The 24007-nt window shown below is 36.7% G+C and overlaps 2 protein-coding genes across 4 annotated transcripts in view; one reads left to right on the top strand and one right to left on the bottom strand.

Annotated features, from left to right (window-relative positions):
• The window catches only part of LOC107201450 (interleukin-5 receptor subunit alpha-like), a 44676-nt gene extending 34614 nt beyond the window's left edge, over positions 1 to 10062 (bottom strand). For 2 of the 3 annotated variants that reach the window (XM_033513759.1, XM_033513766.1), the window contains exon 1: positions 10032 to 10062. In XM_033513759.1, coding sequence (XP_033369650.1) covers positions 10032 to 10047 — 16 coding nt within the window. In that variant the 5' untranslated portion in view covers positions 10048 to 10062. The remainder of the gene's footprint in view (positions 1 to 10031) is intronic. The other variant, XM_033513773.1, reaches the window with a different exon arrangement.
• On the top strand, positions 7619 to 23256 carry LOC107201466 (interleukin-5 receptor subunit alpha-like). Its single transcript, XM_019006038.2, has 11 exons — positions 7619 to 8671; positions 9253 to 9450; positions 9788 to 9942; positions 10072 to 10219; positions 10770 to 10878; positions 10964 to 11151; positions 13107 to 13243; positions 14734 to 14878; positions 18494 to 18581; positions 19771 to 19858; positions 22082 to 23256. Exons 2-11 carry the CDS (start codon positions 9348 to 9350, stop codon positions 22202 to 22204), a joined length of 1284 nt encoding a protein of 427 aa, XP_018861583.1. The 5' UTR covers positions 7619 to 8671; positions 9253 to 9347; the 3' UTR covers positions 22205 to 23256.
• Positions 23257 to 24007: the final 751 nt, after the last annotated feature.

Raw genomic sequence — 24007 nt, 5'->3', positions numbered from 1 at the left:
TATAAATATAAATATAAATATAAATATAAATATAAATATAAATATAAATATAAATATAAATATAAATATAAATATAAATATAAATATAAATATAAATATGTAGGGTTTATTTTAGAACAAGTTGGCTGCAATGGAAAGCAGGTATGTATATATTTTGGTTATTATCCATAGTAATATAGAAGCATAAAAATAACACTTGAGAAAATGTATAAGGGAAAAGAAAGAAAGGATAAGAGTAGAAAGATATCACACCCGTGGATCCCAAAACAAGCCTTGACTGTTGCAATTTCGATACCCTTTATGCCCATTGGTCAAAGTGATGGTCACAGTCTCGGTCCATTGGGGATGGGGGAAACCCAAAAACCACAAAGCTCAATGGATTAATATATGCTCAGGCTCGGTGGGGATGCTGGAACACCACCCATGAAGCAAGGAGCGTCACACTGTCTGATGCAAGACTGCGGATTGCAGGGCAGTAAGGAGTCTTGGGTGGTTTATAACATCTTCTAAGACATTTCAGCTGCCTCTTTCTTCACCGTAGTTGAGCCAATTATGGCCCATCAGAAGAGATGAATATCTTCAGGTCACATCTGAATCCCCTAGCACGTCCCTGGAAGGGGGTTTTCACTCCAGTCTCTTGTGTAAGGGAGGATACATGACATGGCAAAAGCACTATTCCACCTCACTCGATCTGCTTCTTATAGGCCTCTTCCCTTACCTGGCTCAAACCCCAGCTTGTAGCCCCTGGTGGTGGCTGTGCACCCTCTCTGCACCTGGATGATCACTTTGAGCATGGTCAGTAAAGCACCTGAAGCTTTTGCAAATGACCAATTGTTTTGAGTCATTTACTATTTTCATTCCAGTCTCTCACAACTGCCTTCAGTGGGCTTTCTTTCTCAGCGTATCCACCCTGAGCAGAGGCTGAGACACCACAAGACCTTAGTGGAAGAATTTGTATTAATGAGTTCCAGGTTAGTAGTAACGAGTTTGAACAGGCACAATTATCAATATTGACCAATAATTAAGACTGATGATCAGAGCGTCTAGAAATGTATCTTTCTCTAATACAGAATGAATGTTTGAATATCTCTCTGGGTGAAGTAACCAAGAACAATTATTTTCTTAGATGGTTCAGTTGTGAAGGAGATGACATGTTTTGAAACTGTGAGCAGAAAAGCTGTTCCAGAAACAAGTAGTTTATTTACTTTCACTTGGCAGATGGATGGACATTTTCCCTCTGCCTGTCTCTGATGAATTTTATACCACCAGTCTGTTTGGCTGAGAGTCATTTCCTTTCAACTGAGTGTTAAATGCTGGTCTTCGCTGTTGTGCTCTTGGACAGACAGTTTGGCTGGGAGGAGTGTTACAAGGTAAGAAAATTTTCCTAGAATGATGGCTATAGCAGATGGATAGACTTTTTTCTTCCCCATATTTGGTTTCATAATGAGCACTGACATACTTGTCTTTGCTGGGAATGTCATCTGCACATATATGCTGCCATACTTGGTTAGTCCATGAGCACCCTACATGAGCACTAGAAGACTCCTTATTTAATATCAGAAATCTAGTCAGGAAGCAGATTTTTAATAACTGCTTGTAAATCAATAGATGCTTTTGCCAGTGCCAGTCCTACTGGCATTATGAAAATTAGGACCTGAAGTTTGAAAATGTTGGAGGGAGTGTTTTTGAATACCTGTAATGTTTTCTGCATACCAACAGGGGAGGAAAATAGAATTAATCATTCTGAAGGACATTCTTATATTAATTGTATAGAAGCAGCATGGAGATAATTAAAAAATGCTCCATGAAGGGAGTAGAATGGAGAAAATTTTTCTTGTTTAAAGTCTCTTGTTTTTAAAATCTGCTATGTTTTAAAGGGTTTATGCAGACATTAACTATTCTGCTGTCAGCACTTGAATATCTGATCAGGAATAGGTGCACAAATTAATAATCAGGTGATGATATATATGCTCTGAAGTGCCTAGGAATTTTCTCTATATTAGGCTATGTTTCACCAGTTCCCTTGAAATAATACAGAAGGATCTCTTCCTGAAAATATTCAGGATGCATAGCTATTGTTTTAATGATAAAAGATAAATCATTCTTTTAAGCCTTACTCTCTTAGGCTGCTTGTAGTCACAACTATTGTGATACATCAGTAGTCTGACCATCACCCCAGAGAAATTCGTGTGCATAATGAGACATCAGCTTCTGACCAGTGTTAGGAGGTTTTTTTTATGTAGTCCATTAAATTTAAAATGGAAATGACAGAATAGAAGTAATTAGCTATTTCAGATATATCTGGTGTGGTTTGGAAAACTTTTATAATTTCTCTGCGCCTCAGTTCCTCACTCAGGAAAGATTAGGGTTCTGTTTTTATCTATTCACTCCCTCCCCCATCTCTCCCATTATATGCAGTGCATATCCTAAGGCAGGTGTTAAATGGGTCTGATTTAGTCTAAAGGTTTGTAATCACAACACTAACAGCACTATGCTTATAATTGAAATCTTTCATTGATCCCTCTTGATTAGCTAAGGCAAATATATAGCCAATATGGCTATATAGTATTGGACATCTTTATAGGACTCTTTCTCACTCCTGATGCAAAGTCACCATACCCTACAGTGTACCCCAAACTTGCACATTGCAATCTCATAAATCTCTGCCTGTAGGATTTGGGAGAAACTGGAACAGAGGCATTGTGCCTAAGGTTGAGTTTCACTGTGAACAACATTTGTTGCAGACAATAATTTTCAGAAAGCAAAGAGATACCTCCTCCAGGAAATTACTTTCTCAAGCCTTGCACTGGTATATGTACATACACATAGTTTGGATGGTATTACAAAATGATCCATGAGAAAAGAAATGGCAGAATAGAAGTAATTAGCTATTTCAGATATATCTGGTGTGATTTGGAACACTTTTTTAATTTTATACCTTTTGAGACTGCAGACACAGTGTAGAAGGCTGCATGGACAACTGCCATCCCTATTTTATGAAACAAAAACATGAGATCAGCTTTAAAATAACAGAACTAAGAGACCCAGATAGTGGAAATTTAGTCACTGCAGTAGAAAGCTGTGATTTCAAAATTCCCTTCTGTTAACAAGCACATATCACTTCCAGAACACTCCCTTTACCTTACTGCTGTCCTTAAGGCCTGCCTCACTACTCCTTTGCAGTGAAATCTCTCACTAACAGCCCAAATTTCTGAAACTTCATTTTTACTTCAGTACAAAGCAAAAGATGAGTTTCCCTCCTCTTCCTCTCTTGGTGTAAACAGAGGTGGAACTCAAGGCACCCCAAATATCCCCAGCACATGTTTGCAAACACTATCTGTGTTGACACAACAAACTAGACTGCAGGGACAGTCAGAAGGAAAAGACCTTGTCCTTTAGCCACATGCATGGGACTTCACTGGCTCCACACAGGGTTCAGAGGGGTGGGACAGAAATGGTTGCCAAGTACTAAACACTCCTTAAAGCACAGGTTTAAGGAGTGTGAGCAGTCATTCCTCTCCACAGGCACCTCAACCCTGGTGAAGTAGCTGCACACTGCACTGTTTTATTTTTAGTTACATGACTTGCTGTTTTGATCAGCCCAAATCCATATGTGGTTCCAATGCATCACTGATGGACTGAGACTGTTAAGCAACTCAGTGTGAGTCTATTAAGGATGGAAAAAGTGTTGAATTCCTACCATTCCTGCTTTCCTGAATAAATTAAAGACATACAAAAATTTAAAAAATAAAATAAAAATCTTTAATTATTTAAAATTTTAATGGAATTAAATGTGTGTAAAGGAATTAACTTCTTTTGTCTGAAGTCAGTGAGTTATGGTATAAGAAAAGAGGAAGAAACATACTGCAGTTGTTGAGGTGCTACCATTAATTCAAAGTACAAAGCACACATTAACCAGACAAAATTTACATTTTTTTATCTGATAAACAGAGGACACAAGGGGAAATTAAGTTTTCTGTATTTTAAAAATTCAGTATTGGGCTTGTAGTCAGGCTTTCCACCATTATTATTGGATTTGAGATTCCAAGTCACACACTTCTCATTTAAATAAAACATACTTCTAAATATAGTAAAGTTCTTCAGAAACATTTACCTTCCTTTATCTTAGTTCATCATTAGAAAAATGTGGGTTTTGTACATCCCCACCATAAGATCATGTCTGATTAACACCAGAACAAGGAAGCAATTGGATTCAAACACTCAAGGTTGGTTTAGCCTTCCCTTGAATAATTGTATTATCTAGCCTTAACAAAAAAAAAACAAACAAAAACAACAAACAAACAAACAAACAAACAAAAACAACAAAAAAGAAAAAAAAAAGGGCCTAAATATATCCTTTTCTAATCTAAGATCAAGATTAGCTTATTGAATCTACATATATGGAAAATCCAGATATAATTCAGAGTAATCACTGTGAAGGTGTTTTACTGAAAGAAAGAGGGACCCAAATGACAAAGAAGCAGTTTTTAATACTTTACTCTTAACAAGCCAAAATATTCTATTGATCTTCTCTATGACATTTCTATTGCTGGATTATTTTGCTCATATATTCTATGAAACATGCATTTTTAACACATATTCTGAAAGAATACAACTATTTCCATACATAAGTTTAACAGCCTCTGCCTGGGATCAGAGTGCAGATCTTTAGGTTTTTAGCACTTCACTGAAAAGCATGGAAGGTGTTTCATGGGATTCTTCCTTTTTCCAGCATTTCTCTGCTGAGTGTCCAGCATTTAAAGATGGGGAAAAGCAAAGCAAAAGAGCCAGTTTCTATGCTCTGGAAAGGATCACATCAGCTAGAAAATGATAAAAAACTGTGTTACTTTATCTCTTCAGCCCTTTATATCAGGGATTGTGAAATATTTTGTCCAAATTTGGCAATTTTTGAAAAAGAAATAAAGAATGCAGTCTTGACACCTTAGGTTCATTTTTGCACTGAAACCTGGGGTCAGATCCTTAGTGAATAAACTTTTTAATGTGAACAATGAGGCATATCTGTTTCAAGCCAAAATATCAAGTAAAAACAAACAAAAAACCCACCCATTTTTTATCTGTTATTGCCCCTCCAAATACGGCTTAAATGGAAAGCTGGAATTCAAAATCTCAGTGTGTATGAATAAAGTGGTTGTTTTCAAACCCTCTTATTATCAAGTCAGTCAACTCCCCCCAAGAATGACATTCATAAATTGTCAGTGTGTCTTGGAATTGAATTTGCAATGACTGCAAATTAACTTACTTTATAAAGCAAACCATTTAAAAGGACAATTTCAGAGACTAGGCTGGGCAAATCTTCAGATCTGAACAGTTAAACAGATAGTCTTACCTGTTCAGAATGCAAGATTTATTTGTTCTTTTTCCTTATTAGTTCTGTGACCTTTTTTTTTTGATTTTCTGCACTCTGAAAGATGTATATTAGCTAAAAACCAAGAGAACAATGTCAAGTAGGGTAGGATCTTCCTGGGATTTTAATTTCACAAATGTGATTTAATTTCTTCTTTAATTTTACTTCTTTTTAAAAGATCATTACAATATACAAAATATTTGGAAACCTTTCTCTTCCATATACCAAAAGGACAAAATAGTAAGGGCTCTGACTTTTGAGTTAGTCATGCAGAGATGTGTCTCCTTAGAGGTCCAAGGACTTTGAGAGAGGTTCCAGTCCATGTTTGTTTCTTCAGAGGTGTGCTTCAGCCCCTCAGTGGGAAGTGGCCCCTGGCAATGGGCTTTTCTGAGGGAGTGCCTTGTGAAAAGGGAAGTCTCCTGAATCAATTTCTCATTGTAGCCCTAAATCAAGACATTTTCCAGTGCTGATCTGACCTCCTTCTCAGGCAAAACTATGCATAGGTACCCAGGGTTTAACAAGCACTAAAACTAAGGTAAGTTTTGAAAAAAAGAGTATAAATGGTCCTCCTCTTTTGACTCTACTTCTACCAAGAGATTTAAACTTTATTTGACCTATATTGCTTATTTCATCATTCATTGATCAATTTCTACATTTTCTACAACTAAATATGGGAAGGGGGGGGCGTTGAAAAGTATGACCCGACAATCTTAAATGAAGTTTAAGTTTTAGGTAGTCTTAATCAGACAAACAGTCCCAGTTATTCCCTTCATCTAAGACTGTGCATTAGAACAGTGAATAAAACATTTCATTGTTTAATGGTTGAATTTACTTTCCAAATTTGGCATAATATAGTTTTGAAGACCACCTGAAATTGTCCTTTTTGACAATTTTATTATCTATTTTTCAAAGAAAATATATGTATATAAAAACTATTTCTTAAAAAATATAGGATGATGTATTAATCAGCCCCAGAAACTATTTTAAAAATAGCTTTATTCGAACACATGTATAGTGTGGATTTAAAATCAAATAGTTTAATTTCCTGCCACTTGAACTAACTGCTCTTAAGTTTTGTGAAACTTGCTTTAGCTATTTTCATTTTCTTTCTCTGTCTACTTCCCAAATTCACCAGGTGGGCATTGAACAAACAACCCCTGCAGCTGCGGTGGTAGATGGGCTGGCAGCTCCAGTCAGTTCTCTTTCTCTTACTCCAACAACCCACTACTGTAAAACAGACATTGCTGGGCACCAACCAACAGGTATTAGCTGTACTTGAAGCTCAGAAATGAAAGAAAGGGGATAAATAAATTAAAAAGAAGTGGTAAAATATGTATAGTATTTTTTAAAATTATTTTTTTTTAAATGCCCATTTTTGACAGGACCTTGCTTGGAAATAATTTGTGGTTTTTTGTTTCTGCTTTTGTTTTTTTGTTTTTTGTTATTTTTTTTTCATTATGGCTATTTTTTAGATGATTTGGATTATTGAGACAATTTCTATCCCACTAGATTAACTGGAGTGTTTGAAAGTATATTTGGCTAGTATGCACTTTTTCAGAGACAAAAGAGCTAGAGAGTCTTATTAGAAAAAAAAATTGTCAGGCAATGAATTTTATTTTTCACATCATCGACTGAATTTCAGCACCATATGCTAACTCAAACCTCTTTGTAGCACAGGATGAAGAATGCAAAGTCCTGTCTGCATATGTCTGAGAAGAAATGTTCTGTCTTTCAGCACATCTATGTTGGCATAAATGAAAATACATGTTCTTTGACAAGTTGTGAATCAAAAGCTTTTTATGTATGGACGGGTTTTGTTCCCTCCTGGTCACTTTGGGTGTAATTATGCTGCAGTGCTTTCACTTTACTGTGGGTTTGTGGACTAATTAATTGTATATAAACATAAGAAATACCCTGTGAGGTCAGCCCAGCTGTCCTTCTGCTGTTCTGCCTGCAGCAGCGAGAACAGGAGATGTTACTCAGAAGTAATCCACAACTCTGGTCACCTCCTGCAGCCCATTCCCTAAGTGTTCCCCCAGCACCTACAGCTGCTGAATTAGGGATGTGTGCATCCATCTTTAACACTTTTTGGTAGCTTTCCATGTACCTGCTTTCCTGGTGCTATTTGCAGCCTGCTCACACTGTCCACCGTCACAGCATCGGTGGGAGAAGCTGCACGTGTTCACTGCACACTGAGTGGAGAAATGCCCCTCATTCCTGCACAAAAGGTACTCCTAGGAGCAACTCACCCTGGGGAAACAGCACTGGTCTCACCTGAAATATCTTTCTTTGACTCAAGTTGGTTGGCTTTTTTCTAAGCTTGTTTAGACTTCCTTTAAAAACCTTCCTTGTCTGCCTGTGTCCTCTCTCCAACTAAATACATTTATATTAACACACAAATTGTATCTATTTTTTGGTTCTAACACCAAAAGTTGTTGTTACTGTAAGATTTATTTTGTTCCTTTTCCTGTTCCACATCCCGTTTTGACTTGTATTTTCCAAAAAAATCATGTTAATATTAGCCACAAGTATTTCATCTGCTTAGTGCTTTCCATCCTCATTTTTCCCTTTCTGCTAATTTAAATAAAGTACTTACATATTTCTAGGACTGGTTTTGATAGCTCCATTCCATGGAGAAGGATGAGCCGCTACATGTTGAATATTAAACCATCAACATTTCCTTGTTTTTATTTTATGTTTTCCCTGACTCTTTCCTCTTGCCACACACCACATGTGTTCTAGGAGCACGATTAATGGCACAGCTCACCCCTTTCCCCTCCAGACAACCAGAACTGGCTTCTTACCTGGGCACACCAAGCAGGAGAATTAACTCTTTTTTTGGCTGGCCATGTGCAGTGTGACTTGTGTACTTTAGCTGCTGCTGGTGCTACTGCTGAGATCACTCCAGAATGACCCAGATGGGGAAACCTCTGCCTTACAAATTTTTATGATTTTTTCACAGCACTTCATAAACAAGGGCAGCATTCCTTAAGTGGTCTTTTTTCACTGCATTGTGATAAAATAGCATTATAAATTAATCTGTATATGGATGTAATTTTAAGTGTACCTGTGTTTCTTTTTTCCAGAAAACCTCGTTGCAGATTTTTTTGGTTTGCTGAACATTCACACATTTTCCTCTACCATGACCAGTGCCACTTATTAGCCAATGTATTGTGAACCTTTTGACATGGCTCCAGGTGCTGATCCCTGAATACAATATTTCTGAAAATTTAAAAGTGAAAACAATCAGAGCCAAGAGAAATCAGTTAGTGAGTGAAAGTCTCTGAAGGCATATGAACACAGAAGGTATCAAATATTCTTTTACATTTAAGCAACCTCTGAATGAGACTCTTCAGAGAAATGCTGCCTTGCTGAAACCAGCTTTGATCAGTCTGAATCTGTTCACTCACCATATTCCAAGTTTAGAAAACACCTGAAATTCTCTTGCTGATACGTTTTAAATAGCAGGATTGATCTCTTCTTGTGGTCCATATCCTCCTACACCAGGTAACACAAGTCACAGTCTAGGAATGATGGTTCTCTCTGACCACAAGAGGCCAAGTAACACACACAAATAGAGTTACTGGACTTATATCTAGTCATGGTTATGTCAGGTGGGCCCTACCTAAACCACTTGCAGTGTCAGAAGTGTTGTATCTGTGGTGCTGGCTTGCAATTGGAGCTGTGCTGCCACTCGAAACCAGTGCTCCATGGCACATGTTCTCTCTGGCCTGACACCCAGTTAAAGAGTGGGCTCAAATACAAACATCCTGCGAACAGCAGGCACCAGTCAACGAGTCCTGTCAAACTTATGTCATTTCATATTTACTTTTTGTACTTTACACACCTTTTAAGCATCTAGGTAACCCTTTCCTAATATTTCACAGGTGAAAAATGAAAACGTGATGTTCTAACTACTTTCTCAAGCAAACTTGGAATTAAAGAATCTCTTTCCTCAGACCTGTGGCCCAAAACTTTTGCTATGGCATGTGTTACAGCCAATTCTGTCCTGCTGATATTAAGCTTTTTCCAGTGTAAGACACTATTTTCCACAATCCTGGCAAGTGGACAAGAAGACATAAAGGGTAAGTAAAGTATTAACAGTTCATCCTATGTTAACCATCCCAGATGTTTAATCTGAACTTGCCAAGGCACTTTCAACAGCCCACAGAGAGAAACAGAGACCTGAAGTAAGAGAAGTGTCCAAGACATGCAAAAATGAATCCATTAATTTTGAGAGCTGCAAAGAGCAGCATGATTTCCACTGCTGAAAGTCATAATCAACAAAGCTCTGAAATTCCTGCTGCAGGCAAGAACCAAGGTCCTGGTAGAGCTACTGGGCATGCAAGCCTTGCTGAGAGACAATTTCTTTGTGTACACAGTGGAAAATCCTCTCTCTATGTAATATCAATTTAATTGCAGATGCACTTAGACTACATAATATTCTGTGGGCCACCAAGAATGATTCAAGAGTTATTTTGTCTTGGAGCAATAACCTGACAAAAGAAGAAACCAGGAAATACACTGTGAAGTATATTTTGATTTATAAGTTCTTCAATACCACTAAAGAAAAAAAAGTAAGTTCTTTGGAGGTTGCACAAAGTGTAAAGTAAAATAATATATCATTCAGTAGATGAGCTTGCATAATTTCCCTTTCAATACTTACAACAGTCTACCTTCATGGAATTTCTTCTTTCTTGTCTTAGGAAAGACTGGAGGAGAAGGAAAAGATAATACATCTTAAATTACATTCTGGTTTTAATGCTAAGGTTAAGACACAACTTTTTGCAAAAGAAACAGAAGACATAATTAAGGAGAGTGACTGGACAGAATTTACTTACAAGGCACCTCCAGGTCAGTTATTTCCAACTTGTTTTTGGGATGTGCAGGTGTTTACAACAATGACCCGCTTTACTTGGAGAGTTCTGAAATGTCATTTTCTGCAATCCCAATATTCTGCTACGTTTTTTTTTTCAGGTATGTTAAGAATATGTTTCATAATACCTTGAGGTATTGCAGAATTATTTCCTTTGTTAAATGTGCTCAGATTCAGAAAACTCCAGCTCTGCTGAGCAAGATGTCAGTATGACCCCAGTCTTTTCATTTTCCCTAGAAACTCATGTCTCATGAAGATTGCCTTTAGTATCACATGATTTTAGCAATTCTTAAAAGATCAGAGATTTTAATTTATTTTTAAGTGGGTTACTAAGGCTTTGGTATTAGTAGCAGATGTGCTTCCCAGTTTTCACTGTCTAAAAGCAAAAAGACCTATTTTTTCTCACATAGTACTTTTTCATGCTTCTAGAAATAAGCCAATATAGTGGGTCTGTAAAGGCAACCATCACGTTGATATTAGGAAATCAATATAAAATAAACACATCTCTTTACCATTTCTTTTTTGCAGTCTACATTCAGAATCTTTCGTGCATCATATATAACATTTCTTTTTTCAATTGCACCTGGAACATTAAAGCAGAAGCTCCTGAAGATATCCAGATCTTTACCTCATACAGGTAAGGATATTAAGCAAGTTAAGTATGAAACCATGATTTTGGACCTAAGTCTTCAATTTAAAAAAATTATATCTCCTCCTCACAGACATGTAGGAAAAGTTTTTGCATGCCAGAAATATATAAAAAATGCAAGTAACAAAAATATTGGCTGCAATATGAGAGAAATACATTTCCAACCATCAAGGAAAATAAATTTAAATATAACTGTCAGAAATTTGAAAAATGGTTCAAGAGGACTGTCTTATTACAAAGCTTTCACACCTCAGACAATAGGTAAGTATTGTCTATTATTGTATATTATGAAAAGTTTATTTATTGGTTACTTCATAGAAAGCAAAAAAGGAAATAGGTGTGACAAAGTCATACTAATTCTAACTGTTTAGGCATTCATCTCAGTGTGAATGTTACACAAAGATGAAACAAAATGGATTAGGGCTGAAGGTTTTTTAATTTTTTGTCTGATTAAATAACCTTGTTTATCTATAATTTTAATTAAAAGAAAAAGCTAATGTGAGAAAAAAATATTTTAAAGCATTATGCTCGTTTCTCAATTTTTTTTTCTTCTATCCTTTTTTATAGTGCTGAGCAAGTGTGATTAAGAAAAAGAGCATAAATAGTCACAAGTCTCATTTATAACCTTAATTTAAGAATATGGATGTTCTCAAACATTAGTAGCATTTTTATTTATTTTTAAGTTAAAAATATCTTGGCAGTTATTTTTAATTATCAACAGTTTTGAATGATCATATAAAATTACTTTTTCTAACTTCTCTGGGAAGTTTGAATTAATCTCATGGGTAAGAAATTCACCTGAATTTTAGCAAAGATTGCAGATTCAAATGCCTTTTAAGTCATTAACATGTTGATTGTCTTTCAGACCTGAAACCTGGGAATCAGTCATAGCTCAAGGGATAGCAAAAATATAATTCAAAACTCTAAAACTTTATTCTGAGTTAGATCTCATCTAACCTTTACTAAGACAATAGAATTGTATCTTTACCTAAAGCTTTACTCTGCACTCAGAGCCAGCTATAATCTGACATATGACAAAAGGATGAAAAGAGATTGCTGCCTATTCTTGACATCCAAACAGAAGGGAGAATGGTGGCAGCAGTATTTCATAGACTAAACAAAAAAACCCTGCTTCTCACTCTTCTCATTGCTCGTGACTCTTCATGGCTCACAGGGTGCCCCCACCCTCAAAGGCTGCATGGAGCTGGCTTCTCTCACTGGCACCACACTGCAGCCGTGTCATCGCCAGACCTTGCTGACCCTGCCTGCAGAAACTTGCCATGCACTTCTGCCTCTGCTGGGAGGGCTTTTTCAGAAAACTCCAGCTGGAGTTCTTCCTTTCACAGAAATGCAGCAGCAGCTGCGAAGGACTGAGGATGCCTGAGTACTGAGCACACACTTAGGATAAATCCCCTAACACTTACCATGCTAAAAAACAGCTGTAGACTTGCTTATATGAATCCAAGGCTGAAATCCTGGGGACCTAAATGTCCCTCGCTTCCAATCTTGTACTTCCTCCATAGCAAATGCCTACTTGCCCTTTTATAGGAGAGAGAGATTTCTTAAGCATCTGCAGAAATCTTCATGTATTGGATCAGACAAATTCCCTGGGAAACAGGTTGTTCTGAGAAATTGTGGATGCCCCATCCCTGGAAGTGTCCAAGGACAGGTTCAATGGAGATTTGAGCAACTTGATCTAGTGGCAGGTGGCCCTACCCATGGCAGGGGATTTGGAACTAGATGGTCCTTAAGATCTCTCCCAACCCAAAACCTTCTAAGATTCTATGAAGACTTTCTAAGTGCTCCTTCTGTAACCCCTCTGTGAGAGATTAAATTCCATTATTTTAAAGTAATAATACCAGGCCTGTGGGTAGACAAAACACATGTATCCTACATGACATGGAGCCAGACTCAAGGTCTCCTCAACACCAACACAGATGCTGGAGAGGGCCTTCTTCTCCTGCACACTCTTTCTGACTTTCCTAGAAACATACGTGAAAAACCCCAACTATGTCCCTTTATTTTGAGATACTTACTGAACAGCAACTTCAAAAAAAATATGTCGCTCACTAGAATGTCCCCTTTCAGTGTGGCAAACTGCAAAACACTCAGCTGTGTATTTTAAGGACAAGTGCAGTTTCATTTATTTTACATCAGTTTAAATATGAGGAAGAGCATGAGGTACAGAAGGTCTCTCTGCGTTCCTTATTTTTCAGAGAAACTGAACCCACCAATCAACGTCTCAGTTTCCCTTGAAAACAGAAGTATTAAAATTCACTGGAAACCTCCACCTACTATTGGTTCAGCAAGGAAAAAGTGTTTTTTGTACCAAGTGAAAATAACAGATCATAAGGTAATCAGTTTCCCTGGTTAGTCCGTATAACGTTACTTCTATAAAAACAAGGCATTCCTCAAATTTAACAGATTTTAATCGCAAATAAACTTTAAAGAAATCCCATTGTCTTTAATGAATAATCTAACTTGTCTTTCTGGTAAAAATAAAAAATCTATACATTTTATAAAATCTTTCATAGTCAGGCTTGCATTGAAGTGAATTAGAAATTTTTGTCTTCTATATTAAATTTGAATCATACATTAATATCACATAGACCATATTCACTTTTTTGTTATAGAAAAATAAGTATTTTCTGAAAGCTAGGAAATATTGTCAAGTACCATGGGAAAAAAAATTAGAATTTGAAATTTTGGTTAAGTCTGAAATCAACAAGGTGAATCTCAGTAATAAGGAAAATCCTATGATTAAGAAATACAGGTCAAATATGTCAACACAAAATAAGGAATTAAAATCTAGGCGTCAACACAGAAGAAAAAAAGGTCTGTGGATTACTATGAACCACAAACTGAGTCAACCATTCTGTGTTCTTAGGCAAAGGTCAAATGTTATTTAAGTATATATGATCAACATATCATATGTAAGATGCAGGTTGTGAATAATTTGCCCATCTAGATGCTGAGTTTCACCTAAAGTTTCATACTGTGCTTTGAGCACCACAAAATATTAATAGATCCCAGAACTTGAAAAGTCCTGAAGGGAAGAGAAAGAAGCATCATGGTGCATAGGGTCAAATCCACACCTTGTCAGTCAGTATGAGGAGAACAGATCATACTTTCCCAACACCAAGGAAGCAGAGATTCCATGCTTTTCCATGGATGAGATTCATACTTTCTACTTTGCAGCCTTCTAACATCACTTTTTCTACAAGCAAGAGTTTTCTGTCATTTTTTTTTTTTTTTTTACTATGTCTTAAATTTTTAAGATTGTTTATTTACAGAACTTTGCTTCAGTATTTAAAAGTGGTGGATGATTTAGAGATCCCTCTGCTTTAAACTCCATCACTCTATGTTTGGGTTTGATCTTTTGAAGTGATGTGCTTTTTTTCATAGGCACAATTAAAGATGTTCCAGGATGGTCAGAAAAATTGTGGACATCTTTCAGATGAAAAATGCAAGATTTTATTCTACCACAGAAGCAAGTGTAGCACTCTACCCACACCAAAATCTTGAAACTTGCAGTTCTGCAGTTACTATGTTTGTCCTATATGTGGTGTGATAAAAAATTATAGGAGAATCAGTGCTTTCAAATCCTAATGTCCTGCCATACCTCCTTCCATCTTATCAGTTCCAGTCTCTCTTTATGTTCAGTTTTGAGTTTTAACACAGATCAGATGAGTGTTAAATTGTATATGGACATAAGAACTTGTTCTGAAATCTCTTCCAGCTACTTAAAGATGTAAATTGTAGTATTTGACATCCCTAGTTTCTATCTGTTTGAACTGCAATGCAAAAATATTTTAAAATAATCCCCGAAACCTCTCTTGATAGATTGTAAATGTCACTGCAGAGAACTATAAGTATTCATTTCATAAGCCAGAAAAAAAATGTGCGGCACAAGTAAGGGTAAAGAAAGAGACTTGCATAGCAAACAAGGTCTGGAGTGAATGGAGTGAACCAGTATTTATTAACGATGGTAAGTGATGTACTTACTACTCATAACTGTTATCATGGGTTTTGTTATTACCATTCAATATATTTACTTCATTATTGCATCTCTTCCTCTCCAGGGTGTTATTGGATCATAACTGTCCCTGGGGGTCCATGGCACACACCAGGCTCACACAGCTCTGCTGTAGGCGAGTCCTTAGGCTGAGCTCTGCTTCCCTGGTCTTTACAGAGCTGTTGTCCTGAGCTAAGTTACACCTGACTCTTGACAGCCTTTAGGAAATAATTATGGTCAGCAGCTGACAAGGTCCTAACATCACCATCCCTCCCCTGCTGCCTTGCCCTGCAAAGGATGGCCCATGCATCTCTAAAAATACTTTCAAATTAAGTTAGTAAGCCAAGAAATCCACAAAAGTCATAACATTCTTCAAACCACATAGTCTTTAAGGGCTAAGTCCAAAATGTCCCTTATTATACTGGTGGAATTATTTCTTATCTGACAGGAGAGATAGGAAATGGTTTAGCTCTGTTGGGGGTTAGACAGCTCTTCTTTAAATATATGTGCTCTGGCACTTCCTTCAATCTCTACGAAGAGAACACCGAACATCAGTGTGCTTACAAGGGAATCTTGTGCTTTCCATGATGAGAAAAATGCCTCCACATGCAGAAGCTTCCTGACATCAGGTTAGGGAGAAGTACAATAATGTGATGCTGTATTTATAGAGAGAAACTTATGTCTGCGTGTTGACATGCAAATAATATAGTACTATGGGTAGTAAAACAAGATAAATACCATTATTTAATGCAACAGACTGTATTTTTGAATATGCCTTTTTGATCTTTGAGCTTCAAATACATATTTATCTGAGGTCAGGAAATGCCAGGCGAGACATTATTATTTTTGAAATGGATTGAATGTATATTCAGTTATAGAATTTACTGGATACTGGCTGCCTACTCTATCAGATGCCTCCTTGTATCCCACTGGTCTGCTGAAACCTTTTTTCTCTTAAATTTTTTAATTTAATTTCAAAAGCATTCCACTTGTGAAATATCTGGAGAGAGAAACCTAATTGCCTTTCATGTTCTTTGTGGTGAAGGAGATAATTTTCAAGCCGTAAGAGTCTTGAATTCCTCTTTAGAGGAATTCCTCTGTCTTCTTACTAAAGACAGAGTCTAGGACTGCTGCATGGCCTAGGAGAGGTCTGCCAGCTCTGTCTGCCTAACATCAGGCCAGACACATCTGGTGTGTAGATAGGGGACATCAGAAGAGGTCCTCTGGGTGGAGGCATGTAGATTTACTTGCTCCCTGCCAACCTTGCACCAGAAGAAGGAAATGGAGTTGAGCAGTCATTCATTCTTGTTCTGGCCTACTAAACCTTGCTCTCAGCATCTGCCAGTCTCCTTTAGCTGTTTTTCACACTTTTTTCAGTGCAGTCTGATGATTTACCCTGGAGTGTACTGCACGTGTGGTGCAGCAATTCCCTTCCTTCCTACTGAGGAAGGATCACTGATTTCTATAAAATGAATCTATGGAGACATTTTATTGGAGGGTCAGGTACTCAGCCAAATCTCTTTGCGTACCACCTTTGATGCTGATACAATTTTTTCTGTCCTTTTTGCTCTGTATTCTGTGGAAATTTTTCTATCTGCTTCTACTTGGGAACATGTATAAATGCACATTCTACAAGTAACCTGAAAAGAAGAACATCCATTCAATATTTTTGTTTTGAAATGTGTCATTTTTCTGGTGTTACAGGATCTCTTTCTACTGAAAGTCTTGAAGAAGCATGACATGACCTGCTTTCTGTTTGCTTCTCCATTACATTCTACTGTTTCATCTAGGAAATGTGCAACATTTCTTTAAGAATTCATTTTAAAAAAGCATTTTAACCTTCATTTAAAAAAAGCTGAAACATCAAAATGAAATAACATAATTCAAAACATAACTAAAATATTTGTTCTGAAATGTTCCTTTGACATGAAAAGGATTTGCTAATTTTCTCATGAGGAAAACATTAATTTGCCTTTAGAATTAGCATATGCCCTTGAAAAAAACCCTCACAATTTAACCTGAACTGAGCTGTTTACTATAGAAACTTTCTGCTAAAAAAAGAAATGTTTAATCAGCTTTATTCATATGTAGAAACTTGAAATAATTGGTCTAATTTTTAGAGCTGATGAGAATTCATAGATCACTTTGAAGTTTGTAGTAATTCAGAAGCGCTCTGCATTTTTGCAAACCAAGCCACTTGTTTTGATTTCAAAGTTCTGTTATTCCTGTCCAACTTAAAGCATTTGCATCTGAAAAAAACCCCACCATTAAAAAAGAATATATGTGCTTCTTTTTCTTGCTGCTTTCCATAATGCAAGAAGTAAGAAAGCAGGAGAAGCAAACCTCATTGTGATTCAGCTGATGATAAGAACAGGGCTTCCTCTTCTCCTGGGTGTGTGTATGATATAGGGCTAGCAGAATGATGCAGAGCAATTACCACAAACTAAAAAAAATCTACTACACAGTGCAGAGGTTGTTCAGAGTAAGTTTTCTGAGCCCTCATTTCAGAAAGCAAGTAGAAAATAATTTCCTTTTCATCTTAAAGTGAATAAAGAGTGGTTTTGAACTTTAAAGAAGATAAGGCATACACTTGTAAGTTCTGCCCATAAGTTTCTGAGTTTTTTCTTGGTTTTATATGAAATTTGTGGAAATAAATGGGTTCAAACTCAGAACTTTAGTTCCATTCTTTTATACTTTGATTTTTAATCTAGATTGATCCTAAAACCACTGTTTAACTGGCCTCAGACTATAAACATTTTATGAGCTGCCCTTGCCTGTTTTTCTTCAAAGTACTTAGCTAAAACCAATCCAAACTAGTTGTAGTTCTAAAGCTAGATATTAAACAAAAAATAAAATTTCCCAGGAAAACATTTCCAAGTCAACAAAATATATTGCTATTTTGGTATTTTGCATATTTTGGAGGTAGAAATGCAAGGTACAGAGCAGTAGTATTTGTTGAACAGTATAAATATGTACTGATGCCATTGCTTTAGGACTATGCCAAGCAGGGTTAAAAAGGTAAGTATAATAGAAACCAAATGCTGCTTCTTGAATAAAAGAGAATATTTTGTTTGACAAAATGATTTTATTTTCATTTTGCCTTAAATCCGTTACAGCTGTGAAGTGGTGAGGAGGCAGGAGCTGGGGACTCATGGTGTGTGGAGATGGGAGGTAGCAGCAGTAGGAACTCAGGAGCAGCTAGAGCAGCAGCAGAAGTACCAGTAGTACAGAGGGTTTGATATCCAGAGCAATCAAGGCTGTGTGGAAATATCCAGTGGCAGGACAGGCCATGCCCAGGGTATGAGATCAGAATTCCAGGAAAAGGAGGGAATGGAATAAAGCAAGTGGAAGTGCCAGACAAAGCAGCAAGGCTGAGGGCTAAAAGGAGGAAGAGGAGGAAGGAACAGTGCTGAAGTCAGAAGCTCTTTTCCCCTAAAAAATCTCCAGGAAATGTTTCTTTAAATCTGTGACAGTTCAGGAAAAGAGCAATATTTATGAGTCCATACTGTTTATTAACTACCCTAGCCTCTCCCAAATAATTAACACTACTTTTCCCTCTTCTTTTTTTTTTTTTCCTTTTTTTTTTAGAAAAGATGGTGGATATCCTGCTACTAAGCCTCTCATTGCTTTGTCCTCTGGTTTTCCTTGGAGGTTTGATGATATATGCATGTAGAAGGTAGAGTACATTTCTGGATGGTTGTATACATCTCCAGTGGAAGAGAGGTCAGAGTGACAGTAAACCATACAATGGATAAAAGTCAAACACAGATTTTCTCAGATAAATTATGTTAACAAGAAGTTAATTGTGCATTTCCAACTATTGTTCTAGCAAAGTAGTGCTTCATGTTATGATCTAGTGCAAGACACTGAGAGTTATAATTTGTCTCTTGCAGCTCCTAGCACAGTCCTCCACAGATCCAGTCTCACACCTTACTCTCTGATTTTCTGCCACTATAAACGATATTTTTAAATCTTACTCAGGCAGCTGCCTCTCTATTCTCAGTGTGACCTTTTCCATATGCTTTCACACGTTCTGCATTCAAGGTCACCTATATTAATCAGGCCAGAGATGAACTGCATGTCATTCTGTCCAATTTCATTTCATAACCCATGGGTGTTATGAAAGCAGTCTTTCAGTCTAAGCTGAAGAGTTTACAAGAAATAAATAAAAAAGGGAAGTCAGACTGATGGAATGAATTTCCTTTGTTCTACTATTAATAACATTAGAGCAAAATAATAGTAGTGGCTTCACATCCATCAACAGTTAATGCTGCTAACTCTATCTATGCCACTGCTTTTCCTCCTGGCAACATAGTTTTCCTATAGACAGCTGCCTGTGGCAGCAAAGGCTTTCTTGAACTGAGAAATAAACTTCTCCAGGATAGAATGATAACTCAAGATACCTTAATATTTGTAAGGTGCAGTATGTAAGTGGAGCTACTATTAAAAGTAAATTTATTTAATTAATGAATAATCATTATTCCTGATTTGTATACAAAAGGTTATCAAATTTTTATTATGGAATGAACACATAGGAATAATTTTTTAAGCTACAGACACAGTAGCATGCCACAGCTTCTCACTTTTCTTGGAAAAAAATATTTGTGTAGAAATCATAGTTTTTTTTATATCCACCCAGTCCTTTTAAAACTCTTTCAGGTTAGAAACCAATCAGGCTAAAGAAGAGCTAGGTAAAATGTTGAAAATGTAGGAAATGTTGACAGTGAAAAGAAAGAAAAAAAAATTAAATGGCTTTAGAAATAGTAGATGCCTGCCTTGGAACTGGAATATTTATTACAAAGCATTAATGTCTGATCTGTTCCTGCAGACAAGAATAGTCGCGTGCCTGTATCACTGTCTTGCAGGTATAGATGCCTGGAAGTTCTAACCACGCCTGTTCCACATCCTTCAGATCATATCAAAACGTGGTTAGCAGATGAGACTCACCACCAGGTAGTGTGCCTGTCTTTTTTCTCTCACTACATTGACACGCATGATATCACTTGCAATCAGAATGGTACAACATTGCATTTGGAGCAGCAATTGAAAAAAATTAAATAAAAAAAAATAAAAAAGGTATGCACAGCATTTGTAGTGAAGCCAGAAGGGAACAGAAAGCTTGTAGAGGTTACAGGACAATGATGTCAGTAGACAGGATGGGGAAAAATCCTCAGGAGACTAAAATGTCTAGTGTTCTCCAAGCTGTTTCAGCTTATCCACACACAGTGGACCAACATTTTAAGGACTGGTCACCCTGAGACCCTGAAGAAGGGTCAGTGATGGGATGATATACATGTAAGCATGTAGGCCAGTTATCAAGGGGAATTTTTAGTGGTGATCACTAAATCACTAATTTTTAGTGGTGATCACAGTCATTGGCTGTGCACATTGGCTGTGCAGTCAAATGTGCACATTTTTACAGAAGGAAGGAGGAGGCTGCACAATTCATGCAACATAACCTACCCCAGCTGTGCCCCTGCTTCAGGACAAAGCCATATGCAGAGGTGTTTATTTTGGAAGAGATGATGTGCTGTAAATTCAGATGCTTGCTTATCTCATGCCAGATTACAAGTCTTTAGTCAACTTGGCAAAACAAAGACTAAGTATTGACAATATTTTTGTGAATGTCATAAATGGAGCTCCCTGGCTTGCACACTCAGTGTTTTGCTGTCATTGTGTGAGCTGCAGGAAAAAATGTGCTAGTCACACAGATCTAAACTTCTGCCTGACTGCAGAGAAGCTACACAGTGAACCGTGTGCTATAAGGCACAGTAAGATTGCTTCTTACCTGGTTCTGAAACACATGAGGAGAAGGCACAGGTGTGCCCAAATTATGGGATATTTTTTGGTGGAGACCACCATTGAAATAGAAAACTGTAATAAGGATTTTCTCTACTCTATGTGCTCAAAATATTTGTTCAGAGCCTCTTCAGGATTTCTGTTAATTTTACTCTATCCTGCCATATTATGGCACATATTTAGACTGCAATATCAAAATATCTTCTAGTAGCACATTCAGCAATTTAACTAGCAATTCCCAGTGTGTTCCCTTATGCTGTTTTCTTTCCCAAGAGAAAGATATATGCTTTCCAATACTGTGGTTTGGGTTTGTTTTTTTAAATAATATATCTATGTGATTGTAAACTTTGATGGAAAACACAGATCATCTCAAACCAGGAATGATAATTTGAGTTGTGAGGCAAGAGGAATGGGTTGTTTTGTTTAATTTTATCTTCTCAAAACAAATTTATGGGGAAAATGATGTGCATATACTATATAATAAAATGAAAAATTAAAAGATTGAAGTGTTTTGAACTTGCACCTGGAGTTCATTCCACAAGCCTTGGCTGGCTCCCAGAGGAGACTGTGCTCCTCTTCTTCACTACACTTATCCTCTCAGAAAAGCTCAAGAGCTCCAGAACTGGCTTGAGGTCAAGTCTCTTATTCTCAAGATTCAGAAAAATTTCTATGACATTTCTGGTCAATATAGTTTGACCAAATTTGATGCTAAAGGAGCCATATTGACCCTAAACTCAGCTGGTTAAAGAGTGTATTTATCACCTCTTCTGTGCAAAAGTCCTTCTCACCCATTTTTGCCAGTAGCTGTGAGCAAACTAACTGATAATAGCCCTTGTGGCTATGAATATGGCTGGCAGAATACAGAATCATCACCCTCAGGTTTATATTCTTCATCTCCACGTTAGAACTGCATAAGCTGCTATGTAGGGGTCTTTGTGTTCAATATATAATCACCACAGAAACGATATTTAATGTTAGTGACAGAGAAAAAGGCGACTTCTGCGCCCAAAGTATTACAAACACTGAATAAACCTTTGACAGAAGACTTTAGCATAGTTGGGTAGTTACTGTCTACATCACAGCAACAGATTACTGATCTTTTGATTCAAGTGATTGTTGATGGCACAATGGTCATATCATCCTGGAGAGTGCCAAGCAATAAAATCAAGGCTCAGAACAACTAAGGAAATTTGCCTGTGAACAACTTGTAGATTGAGAGAGTAACTAACATAATCTTTGTATTCCAGTTGCAAAAGAATAAGTAATCTGTACTAATCCTGGTTATATGCCAAAAAAAATGAGTACTTGTAAAAATATACAGATTTTTTAATATCAATGAATGAAGATTTTGTGCATAATGTAATTTTTATCCAACAGCAACATATGCCAATGCAAATGGAGATGCACTCAGAGGTTACTCTTGGAACACTAGAAGAGAACAGAGATGAGAACATTCAACCACAGAAGTGTTTGAAGGAATTTGTCTTAGAAGATCTATAGAGATGATATGCTTTTTTTATCTTATTCAAGTGTACCTTTCCATGAGGTAGACAATATTCTAACAGATCAAAGAACAGCTGATATGGGAGTTTGTCTGAGACCAATAACTTGAAGTACTTTGTGCTCTGACAACATGCAACTCTTAAAATTAGCTTTGGATCACAAACAAAAAGCAGTATCTTGCAGCTTGTCTCTAAAAAAACTGATCTCCAGCCAAATGAAATTAGAGCATCTCAGAAAATATGAGCTGATGTTGACATCCCCTTGGGTTAAAATGAAATTAGAATTAGTGTTTCATAATGCTACAATAGCTTCCAAGTACTGTCTGATAGATCAAGAGCTTTTGAAGATTGGCTGTTCATACAAATCTCATACTAGCTATTAAACATCTGATTCATGTGGTCATGAGAAATGGTGGAAGTAGTAAATGTTTCTGGAAACAGCAAGAGGATCTCACAAGTGTTCTCTAAAACTAATAAAAAGAAATTCCCTTTCTGAGTCACTGCAGTGTGTAAGCACACATCAACCAGAAAGAAAAGCGTGAAGACAGGGTCTTTTAATATTGTGGGCTTTGCAGTTAGCAATCTAAGTAAAACAAGAAAACTTTGGATGAAGTAAAGTTTTCTGCTGTATTGTGAGTGTTTAAATAGGTTTATCTCAGAGAAGTGAAAGTTCAGAACTGACCAATTTTTGCTATTTATTTTTCCCTGTCTCTTTAAAGAATCTTTCCTACTGATTCCATGAAGTGATGAGCTATGCTAGTCTGTTTTCAGGTACACAGTCAGGGAAGAGTTATTCTAATTCTTCGTTAGGACAGTGTTTATTTGACTAGAAGAGAATTATTTGATTTTGCAAGGAAGACATTTCTTTTTTGAAGATGGGAAATACAAATCAATGATGGACATAATTTTCTGGAAGGTTTGGAAGATACCTAAAAATTACTTGCTTTCTTTACTGGTAACATTTTTCCATGTCAGAATAGTAATTATTGGAAGAAATAAAAATATAAAAATTTTGTTTGTGTTCTTGAAACATAAAGTTTCCAAGATATACTTTGGTGCTGAGTCTTGATTCACCTAAATGTGCTTTTTGTTTTGGTAAAAGGTCCCCAATGGAGAAGATTGCGCTATTCCTCCTTTATTATTAATAATGGCTGGTGACAAGTGGAAAGCTCGATCTACAAATATCTGAACAACAAAAGAACTAGAAATGTTTTTTTTTTGCTGTAAGATCAGGTTAATGACCTCAAAAGAACAATCATTTTTAGTAGGTAATGTTACATTTCCTCTTACCTTTGAACATCAGTGCTCTCCCCTCCATACTTGTCAGTCTGATGCCCACAAATCATCAGGCAGAAGGTGAATTGTAGATATCAGGTGCTGAGTCAAGTTTCAGTGAGACAACTCCTGTAATATCTCCTCCGTCTTGGGGGAAAACCCTCAGTCAACGTAATAACTTTGCTTTTGGATCATCAGACACTATCTTTGTGCACAGACAATACAATTATCTCATCGTTCAATGTTGAGATGTTTTCTCAAGAAGAGGGGAAGAATTCCTACTTTCTGATAAAAATCATTAGAAGAGTCATTCAGAAAGCATTATGAACTTATGGATTCCTTTCTTGGTGAGGGTATGGAATGGATAAAATGAAAAAATTACAGTATAAGTGAGGTAAGAGGGGTAGAGGAGAACTACACTGGCCACTCACATCTGGGACACAGACTTCATAGAGTGAAATCAGGCCACATATTCCTGTTATATTGTTCCTTAAAATATATATTTTTATTCATATATTTTATGTAG

This window comes from Parus major, chromosome 1, assembly GCF_001522545.3.
Source record: "Parus major isolate Abel chromosome 1, Parus_major1.1, whole genome shotgun sequence".
NCBI lineage: Eukaryota > Metazoa > Chordata > Aves > Passeriformes > Paridae > Parus > Parus major.
This window is presented reverse-complemented; position numbering and strand designations above follow the sequence as displayed.